Here is an 11,206-nt window from a genome sequence, read left to right on the forward strand (position 1 = left end):
ACACCCGCCACTGGGGATGTGCCCACAACCAAGGTATATGCCCTTGACCGGAATCGAACCCGGGACCCTTCAGTCTGCAGGCTGACGCTCTATCCACTGAGTCAAACCAGTTTGGGCCTGATAAAATATTTTAAATAGCTATAATACTCATATATGATTCACATTAATGTATATTATAATCATGGGTGATATATAAAATAACAGGGGCTAATATTTAGCACAGAAGATAAAGAACATACTGACATTTTCACTATGACTAAAAGATCATTAGATCACATATCTTATTAAAATATCTATTAAAAATATTGACTGGCCTTCTTTCTATGTAAAATTTATATATATTATCATTTGTCCGACTGACTAACATCTAAAATTGTCTGTTTCTGAGTCACACAAAGTAGTTAGGTATATTTGCACAATATTTAGTGATCAGGAATAAGAGTACATAAAATGTAGTCCATGTGACATATACAAAGTTCACTTTGGAGGCCCCAGTTGGAGCACCTCAAAGAGATGAGCAGTAATCTGAAACTAAAGTTTCAAGGTGGATTTGAGTGCTACTCAGGATAGACACAACCATCACATGAACCAATAGAAGCTCCCCCCCCCCGCAAAATTTTCAAATACAAAACTCAAATCAAATGCCTGCTCAAATTACAAATCCAATGCCAGCAATTCAAACTGCTTCTCACAAGGATGCTTCTCTTTCTTGTGCTCCAAGATGATTCTCACTCAGGGTTTTATATTACTGTAAAAAGGATTTTTTAAACTAATATAACAATTGTTACCGAGTCTATTGAGCAATGCAAAGAAGACAGGTTAGTAAAGAAACACTATGTGGGTAGATAATGAATAATAACTAATTAGTGAATGCAGTATCCAATTCATATTCAACATTTTTTAGCCCGGCAGGTCTTTCGTTATAATTAAGAAATTTCTTCACATGGCTTAAGATTTAACTCTAACTCCAATCAAAATACTCATGGTAAACTACTTTAGGGGAAATAAGTTAAAGTAAAAAACACTGTGAGACAACATGACAAGGAGATTTACAATTAAGGTTATCAAAAAGTTTTAAAGCGGGTCATAAAGAATATCTGCTCAGAATCAGTTTACTGCATCTAACTCCTCTATTTCTACCATCTTACACTGACCTTCAGTTCTCATTTCTTTGCTGCTAGAGTTTGCTCACCTAGTCATCTTAAATAGCCATTCAGATTAAATTATTAGATTCTTATATACACTCACACCTGCAATCAATGCACAACATTACAAGATTAAAGACTTCTCCAGTACTTTGAGATGATATGATAAATATTGGAGTATGCACTTATATAAATAGTATGAACTATTTATATAAATTATTAAATGAATTTCCCAGTGAGTAAAGTGAAGATTAATTATGCCAGACATGCAATACTATTTAGGATACTTAGGCAAAAGTCCAGGGCCTCTGAGAGAGGTGGTAAAGAAAATGCTGTGCAGAAAGTAAAGCTCTTTCTTTTGTATTCTTCGTTTTGGCTGAGCAATGCACCTACCCGAACATGATCCAACTTCCTGATTTCTTGGACCCTGCACCTGATTCCCTTAATACGCTAACAGCTGTAAGCTTTTAGTAAGCATGAACTTTTTAATGGAAATGCCACAGACTACAAGGCAGGGACCATGTTCTCTTTCCTGCTGTCTTACGTGTATTTCTTGCTGAATTCAATCAATAAATGTGAGATTAAGTTTTGATATTCGAGTTATCTTTGAGGAATTAGCTTGTATGCACACACATACACACACAATAATAGCCCACTGAGCAGAAAAAGGATAAGAAAACCTCAATAGGTATAGAAGCCATATTTCACCAATTATTAACAAAAAGAACCCTTTCCCCAAAATATAATACTTAATTGTTTTAAAAAATTTTGGTTTGTAACTTCAAAAGTAGTGCATAGACTTCTGTTTCCAGGAAGATGAAGTGGCATACTTTTCCCTACTCCTTCCACCAAATACAACTAAAATCCCTGGGTATTATGTATAAAAAATAAACAAGAAGATCTTGAGAGGTGTAGAGAAGAAAACAGAACAGCCAGGGACCTCTGAACCCAAGGCAGCCTGTGATGGTAAACGCCACAGGTTCTCTTGTTTCTTCATGTATTCCCAACTTAGAAATAAACGCCAGCAACCCACAAACACCAGTGAGCACAGACCCAAAGAGATCCACAAACGCCTGCTCTCTTCAGCCAGAGGGCTGAGAATGGAGAGCCCGCTAGGACAGGAAACCTTTAGACAATGACTGCTTTACTCCAGCCAAACACCACAGCCCAAAGTACAAACAAACAAAAACCCTGCCTCCAACCACACCCAGAAAAGTTGATTGGGGAGTCTGGACTTCCCCCCACTCACCAACCTGTAACAAGGCACCCCAACCTCCTCCTGTGGAGATGCCAGAAAAGATGAAGTAGCAAGCGGGGGATTTTCACCTTTCATCCCCACAGGGCAGTTACAAACCCCCCTCAATCCCATGATGTCAGTGGAGACCATGTGGCAAATCTAGACATCTACTAACAATATGGCAGCAGTAAGTCCCCTCACCACCACCCTCCCAATGGAGTGGCATCAGCCGAGGCCAAGAACTTTCACTATTGCCCACTGGTAATAGGGCCACCGTCACCAAAGTATTAGTTGAAACAACATGAGGAGCTGGAATTTCCATTCCAGTCCAACAGCTATGAGGAATCCCTTCCTCAGATGGCCAGAAGACATGGCACAGACATTTCACCGAAGAGAATATACAGATGGTAAAACTACAATGATTTGACACTATTTTTTTTAATTTAAGTCATTCTGGTAAGTGTGAAGAGATCTAAACCAAAGGCAGGCACCAATATGGAGAAACTACATCCTTCATACATTGCTGGTGGGAGTAATGGTACAGCCACCCTATAAAACAGTGTGATAACTTCTTACAAATCCAAACATACAACAATCATATGACCCAGTATTAATTTGCACTCTAAGGCACTTATCCCAGAGAAACAAAAACTTACGTTCCCAGTCTATGTGCATGAATGTTTATAGCAGTTTTATCCATAATCCCCCAAACTAGAAAACTCAGTTGTCAGCCTTTGACAGGCGAATGGAAATGCCACAGGCAAATGGATATACCAACAAATCTTGGTATAGCCATACCATCCTATATAATAAAGAGGTAATATTAAAAAAAAAAAAGAGGTAATATGCAAATGGTCATTATGCTGTGACAGTAACGACCGATTAGCAGGAGGGTGGGGCAGCGAGCTCCAGTGCAGTGGAGAGCTGCTCGTGCACGGATTCGTGCGCAGGGCCACTAGTGATATATAATAAGGAACAAACTACTGATACATGCAACTACCTGGGTGAATCTCCATAGAGCTTTGCTTAGTGAAAAAAGCCAACCCCAAAAGGTTACCTACATATGATTCCATTTATAACATTCTTGAGGTGACAAAATTATAGAAATGGGGAACAGATTAGTAATTGTCAAAGGGGTTAAGGAAGGGATGATAGTGGGAAGGAAGTGGGTGTGACTATTAAAGGCAACAAGAGGGATGCTGGTGGGTGATGCAAATGTTCTGTATCTGGTGGTGATATTATAGTTTCACAAAATGTTACCTTTGGTGGAAACTGGGTAAAGAGTGCACAGTATCTATTTCTTAACTGTATGTAAATTTACAATTATCTCAAAACATTTTTAAAAAAGAAAAGCTGCTAAATCCAGTTCACCAAAAATGAATCAAAATAGATTTCACAGTATAGAGAAGTTTATGGATGAACATTGAATCAGTTTTAACATTAGAACTAAGAAAAAAACTATAGGAATAATTGTTTTAGGACAGAACATAAATGTTAAACTGTAACATTAAAAAGGCCACATATTTGAAAGTTGCCAAGAGAGTAAATCTTAAAAGTTGTCATCACAAGAAAAATTTTGTAACTATGTATGATGGTGCATGTTAACTAGACTTATTGTGGTAATGATTTCACAGGGTACACAAATATCCGAATCATGTTGTATACCTGAAAATAATATAATGCTATCTGTCGATTACACCTCCGTTTTTTAAAAAATGATATGGGAAATAAGGGACAAAGAAAAACTAAGAGTGCTAATTTCTGCAGCCTACATAGCCACAAATAACCAATAACTGCATAAATTTTTTAAGTTTTGAAGATTATTCCAGCCTCTTGGTGTTTTCCTTTAAAAAAAAAAAACACAAAGAAGTCTTTCAGGATATAAGCTACTTCGTGATAGAAAAGCTGATGAATATTTCAACAATTCTGTTTCACTTTAGGTTTCTATGTTTTGCTAAGATCAAATAAAGTTAAATTCAAATATTTACAAGTGGCTCCTGTAGCGTGGTTTTCTTGTTAAATTGTGTGTGTACAGATTCTTACATCTGTATATAGAAGAGGATGACTGGAATGATGGTCACCATTTAATGTGAATAACGGTAATTTCTGACTGGATGTGATCACATTTTATTTTTTTGGTGCTGTTTTTCCACTTAGCTTGAATTCTTATGATGAGCATGTATCGCTCTTATAAAATAAGTCATAATTATTAAGTCTATTACGAGGTTTAGAAATAAAACCAATTTTTTTTATAAAGGGAATTACGTATCTTAAAGAGCAATTTTCAAACAAGCTCTCACTGGCCTTATGAAATAAAAGTGATGGCAGGTAACAAAGTAGAACCAGAAAACTATATTATGAGGCTCACTCTTCCCTAAATGAAGACCTGCTTTTTTTTTAATGGCTAATGAAGAAAGAAACTTAAAATTTTCTTGCAACAAACTGAACGAGGAATATATTAAAAACAACACGTTTATTTAAACTGTTACTTTTCATAATTCATTAAATCTTATCACAGGTTAATATCTTCATTCTATTACCTTCAGGGTACATTCATTAGTGTTATCTAAAACCTCATATAAAATTAAATAAGAATTAAAAGTACAGCTAAGAACACTGTCATGATTTGTGTGAGAGGATTCCCAACATGCACCCTGGTCCCTAATGTTACTTTTTCTGTTTCATGAGCCTCTCAACCTCAGACTAGTTTTGTTTTAGAGAAAATAAAGTGGCCCCTCTGAGCGCCATGACACTGAGCCCGCAGCCACTGCCTTACGGGTTGGTGTTGACCCAGTGGTACCTGTCCACCAGGCACACAGCCGCAGGCTTATGGCTCCTGCGGTTCCTATGCAGCGCGTGATAAGCATTTTTCAGGTGGCCCAGACCGCCATCCAATACGTTCTTTTTGGGGGGGATTTGGAACCAAGTTTGAAAGGGCCGTTTCAGGTTTTCAACCTGGAAAAAAGAAGAAAAAACTGATAAAAAGGTGCATAAAGATCTTTTTTAAACTAAGAAGCTAGCTTTAAGGGTTAAATAAAACCTATAACTCAGAAGTTAAATGTTTCAAAAGCATAGGAAGTTCAAATGAAGAGAAGTGGATAATCATATTTGGAAAATTGGCTAGCATTTTCAAGGGTATAAAGCAAGTCAATTTCATACCTTTAAATAAAAATGTTTTAATTTAAATAAAATTTTTAAAAACACATTTATGCAAATGTCTATATATTTGTACGTTCGCCCCTACCTCACCCCACCCCACTGGTGGGACCCAAAACTGTCTAATCATGACCTTTGAGTGGAGGTCGAGAAATATCCATTTTAAACTCACGTGACCAGTACAGATGTTTTGTAGACTATACTCTGAAATGATATTGTCTAGAAGAATATGGCTGGTCCCTAAATGGAAGATGGCCTTTCTAAGCATAAAAATAGAATTAGATCTCAATCAGGAAGAATCAAAAAACCTGAATAGGCCGATAACTACTGAAGAAATTGAAGCAGTGATCAAAAATCTTCCAGCAAACAAAAGCCCTGGTCGGGAATGGCTTTACAGGGGAGTTCTATCAAGCATCCAAAGAAGAACTAAAACCTATCCTCCTCAGACTATTTCAAAAAATTCAAGAGGAAGGCACACTTCCAAGCTCTTTCTATGAAGCCAGCATTACCCTAATTCCAAAACCAGGTAAAGAGAGACTAAGGAGAAAATAAACAAATGGGACTACATCAAAATAAAAAGCTTCTGCACAGCAAAAGAAACCATCAACAAAACAACAAGAAAGCCCACTGCAGGGAGAACATATTTGCCAATGATATCACCGATAAGGGTTTAATCTCCAACATTTACACGGAACTTATTTAACAAAAGGAAGATGAACAATCCAATCAAAAAATGGGCAAAGGATCTAGATAGACACTTTTTGAAAGAGGACATTCAGAAAGCCAAGAGACACGTGAAAACATGCTCAAAGTCACTAATCATCCGAGAGATGCAAATCAAAGCAACAATGAGTTATCATCTCACACCTGTCAGAATGGCTATCGTCAACAAATCAACAAATGACAAGTGCTGGAGAGGATGTGGAGAAAAAGGAACCCTCGTGCACTGCGGGTGGGAATGCAGACTGGTGCAGCCACAGTGGAAGACAGTATGGAGTTTCCTCAAAAAGTTAAAAATGGAATTCCCATTTAACCCAGTAATCCCACTTCTAGGACTATATCCCAATAAACCAGAAATACCAATCAGAAAGGATATATGCACCCTATGTTCATAGCAGCACAATTTACAATAGCTAAGATTTGGAAACAACCTAAGTGCCCATCAGCAGATGAGTGGATTAAAAAGCAGTGGTACATCTACACAATGGAACACTACACCAATATAAAAAAGAAGGAACTTTCACCATTTGCAACAGCATGGATGGAACTGGAGAGCATTATGCTAAGCAAAATAAGCCAGTCAGAGAAAGATAAATATCACATGATCTCACTCATATGTGGGATATAATGATCAACATAATTTGATGAACAAGAATAGATCCAGAGACAAATGGCGGGGGGCGGGGGTGGTTAGAGAGCAACCAAAGGACTTGTATGCATACATATTAGCATAACCGATGCACACAGACACTGGGGCGGTGGGGGCTTGCCTGGGGTGGGAATGGCTGGGGTGGGGGGTCAAGTGGGGAAAATGAGACATATGTAAAACTTTAGACAATAAATTAATTAATTTAAAAAATAGAATTAAGGGCAAATATTTCATTATATAATTTTAAACTTTTATATACATAGAACTATGTACAAACTATCTATATAGTTTAGAAAACTAAACAAGCTGGAGAAGTAATATTTTCCAGTAAAATGACACGTTAAAATACTCTTAGAGTTTGAAGAGCCTATACTAATACATTCAGAACTTAAATGATAAGTGGATAAAAAAGAGGAAATTCATTAAGATAGTAAATACCTAAAACATTTGGGGATATGGAGGTTTTTAATTTTTAAACTTTAATAATATCTGTAATAGTATTGTTATCAAAACTATTTTTAAGTGAGAATACTCAATTTTAGAAAAAATGGTAAACACTTTCACATAAAGCTGGTTAGACTACAAATAAATATAATTTTCTAAAAGGTACTTTGGCTGTACATTGAGAATGAGTAAAATGTCCATACATTTATTAAAATGTATGGACCTAGTAATTCCATGTCTGAGAATCAAATCTCCAGAAATAATTTAAAATTCAGACATCTTTCTGTATAAGTTATCAGCTTTTTTTATATAACAATGTGGAAATAATTTATTATTGGCAGGTATCTAGATTAACTGAGTAAATTACTAGAAAAGCAAATGAATATTAAAATTTTAAGTATTTAAATTACTTTAACATGTGAATACATAAGTGATCATTTTATTTTATTTTTTTAATTTTTTTTATTAATTTCAGAGAGGAAGGGGGAGGGAGAGAGAGATAGAAACATCAATGATGAAAGAGAATCATTGATTGGCTGCCCCCTGTGTGCCCTCCACTGGGGATCGAGCCCACAACCCTGGCATGTGCCATTGACTGGAATCAAACCCGGGACCCTTGAGTCTGCAGGTCGATGCTCTATCCACTGAGCCAAACCAGCTAGAGCCATAAGTGATCATTTTAAGGAAACATACAAGTATACACATACAAAGTGTCAACACAGATCTCCCTAGATCAGTGTTTTTCAAACTGTGGGTTGCCACCATTAGTGAGTCATGAAATCAATTTAGATGGTTGAAATCAATTTAATTTAATTCAAAGTGTTGGAATCATTGTACCTATTAAGGGTATGTAGTGTTTCATGAAAACCATTTCTAACATATAGCTATGCGTGTCTTTCTATGGGTTGTGGTAAAAAAAAAATTTAAAAATAAAAATAAAAAAATAAGAAAGGCCACTAATTTTAATATTTAATTCTGAAGAAATTTAGGTGAAAGGAAGTTTATGTCCAAATACTATACGGAAAAATGGGACTGCAGATGAGAGTATAGATCCTGATCATTCAGCCAAGTAGAGGAGCTACATATAGAAGGAAAAAACAAAACACAGAAAAACGTTTTGCCAGAATATTAATATTGCGATTTTAAACTTTGGAGTTTGGGTTTTTTCCAGGTTTTCCAATTGTTGTTTCTTTGCTTTTACAGTCAGCATATTCTTTTTAGAATCAGAATAGGAATAAAAGTAGCCAGGAGACCTGGAGCACACTTTACCTGATAAACACTCCTCGGATTGCTGACTTTAGGAATTTTCCGGGGCTCTCTGCTACAACTTTCTTCATCGGAGGAAGTGCCCGAGGAGTAGTCTAGTGAGGCTTTACTGACAGCATCCAGGACTTGTCGGGAGAGCTCCCATTCCTCCCATCTGCCTTTGAAAGAAGCAACTGTAAACGGGTGATTTTTCTCACCATACCTAAGTAGGAAAAGAAAATAAAGTATTTGTTTGGGATTCAACGTCTCACAGCTCATCTCTAATTTCTTCTGGAGACAACTCACTAACTTACAAAAAGAGTTATTTTGAAAAACAAATTGAAATGACTTGACAGCAAAGCAAGTTGAGAGACGTTATGACCTTCAGCTACTGCACTGTTGTAATTGGTGGGGGTGTTCCTTAAGCCTATCTTGGTTAACTGCTCAGAAAAAGACAAAGACTCATTTCTTTTGATTGAACTGATGGCCTGAATTGCCCCATGGTAGATAACTCCTCTTCCCCCTTGATACTGCCTGTAGGACTTAGACATAATCTACTATTGGCAGAAATTAAAATCAAATTTCAAATATTATGCAAAATCGTTGTGCTTCCCACTTCTCCTGGAAGTCTGCGTTGTCTAATAAAGTTTGCAACTAAAACCTTAACCAACCATTGCCCTTGCTGTTAAGCCAGGGCACCATCTTTCACAAACGTGTACAGAACTGACTAACTAACCTAAGGTTTCCACCTGTCAGAGGGAACGCAGACTCTTACTTCCAATGAGGTTACTCACCTGCAGCAAACTTCAAAGGGATCTACCCATATGGTCATCTCCTTTGGAAGTCCCAGGTGAGAAAAATTCACATTACTTTCAGCACAAGCCCTCTGTAGAATGGGATCTTTATTCTGATTATTATTTATCCGGATACACCTTAAAAAGCAAGGGAAGGGAAACAAAGGCATGCGGACAGGTGCTTTAGCAGGAGAATCATAGAAACTATCAGACATGAATGTCACCATTGCCAGCCACTCCAAGGGCACAGCAGGCATTGTGAGACCCACCGCACTCTGTTTTAGTTAGGATTTAGAAGAAATATGGTTCTAGGCTTCTGCTGCAATACACAAAGCTCCCACCTCACCCCTGCTTCCCCCACTCCCTCCCCACCCTCCAGTTTTACAAATAAGAGTGAAACCTTAGCTTTTCTCACAGCAACTCAGAATGTGAGTTGCATCACTGAGTCACACAATTCATTCATGAAGCGTTCACTGCATATCTTTCATCGTTAACACCAGTTAGAAATTGCTCCATCCACCTCACATAAGGGGGTTTGTGCTAAGAATATTCAACTGCACTGTCACTAAGTATCTCTTTCTTTCAAGCAAGCCCACATTCAGTCCATACAACTTGCATTCCTCACAGGCTGCCAACAAAATCACTGCCAGTGCCTGTTCCCACCCCCCCCCCCCCCCCCCCGCTTCCCCACACCCCGCACCAGCTCTCACCTGAAGGCTTGCCCTTTAGACGGGCACTCAGAGTGCCAGTGGCCTCTGTATGTTTTAAACAAGATAGTCATCAGCTTTTCTGAAAAGTTGTCTATTTGCTGTTTACTCAGTTTATCATGCTTTTTCACCAATCTTGTGACAAAGAAAACTGCTGTCGCAATTTCATCTCTCATGATTCAAGGAGAAAAATCTATGAGGTCTGCAACCATTAAAAGGAAGCAAGAATGAATGAAATAGAACCACGAGCCTCACTTACCAACATGTACTCACTCTTTGGAAATTGTATACACCTTACATTTTAATTAGAAATTATTTGCTAGTTTTTAATAACTAAATAAGCACATGAGTACTATCAAAAATACCACCTCTTCAACTAGCCAGTTTTTAACAAATTTCAAAGGAAAAATATCTTTTTTAAACTTTAATACACCTAAGAAACAAATAAAACTTCATTATGCAACATAAGTAAAAGAAAAAGTCTTTATGTTGGACAGTAATTACACCAAGCCCCACTTTTAAAAAACATATTTATAGAGAGCAAAAACATTTTAAAATGTGGCTCTCAGGTTGCATGCTTTAAATAAAAGTTAATATTAATAAAAAAATATTGTACTTACCAGCAAAAAATCTTCAGCCCCAACACAAAGTGGGCCAGAGTCAGAAGACCAACTATGCTTTTAGTTTCCAACTCTCACTCACACATGTTTTGTTAGTTTTCAGGCAGAAATTTATAGTAGCCGGGCCCCAAAGCCTGGTATGGGTGTTTAGCCTGACACAGGTGCTGTCATTCAGGATGCTCAGCTTTTTTCGCAAACCCCATGAAATTGCTCCTTGTCTATGTCGACAGGGTTCTCTGTTTAAAGATTTTCAAACTGCATTTGTAACTTCCATTGCACTTTTTAAGTCTTATCTGACAAATTGAGAATCAAGCCTTCTCCTTCCATATTCTAATATCCTACATTCCAAATAAGTTCACTTCTAATTGTAACTGTCACCATATTAAAGAATTTTGTCTTGAATCTTTCATAGAACTTACAACTTTCTCTGCACAGTCCATATGTTGACTACAGACATTAGTTACTGAAATGTTTATTTGCGAAATAAGT

General features: G+C 37.2%; 1 protein-coding gene across 1 annotated transcript; it reads right to left on the reverse strand.

Moving 5' to 3' along the window:
* Positions 1-8,554: 8,554 nt before the first annotated feature.
* On the reverse strand, positions 8,555-10,273 carry BTG4 (BTG anti-proliferation factor 4). The gene is made up of 3 exons (XM_059710959.1): positions 10,101-10,273; positions 9,391-9,528; positions 8,555-8,819 (listed from the first exon to the last, which is right to left on the reverse strand). Exons 1-3 carry the CDS (start codon positions 10,271-10,273, stop codon positions 8,555-8,557), a joined length of 576 nt encoding a protein of 191 aa, XP_059566942.1.
* Positions 10,274-11,206: the final 933 nt, after the last annotated feature.

This window comes from Myotis daubentonii, chromosome 9 (assembly GCF_963259705.1).
Source record: "Myotis daubentonii chromosome 9, mMyoDau2.1, whole genome shotgun sequence".
In the NCBI taxonomy this organism is placed as follows: Eukaryota; Metazoa; Chordata; class Mammalia; order Chiroptera; family Vespertilionidae; genus Myotis; species Myotis daubentonii.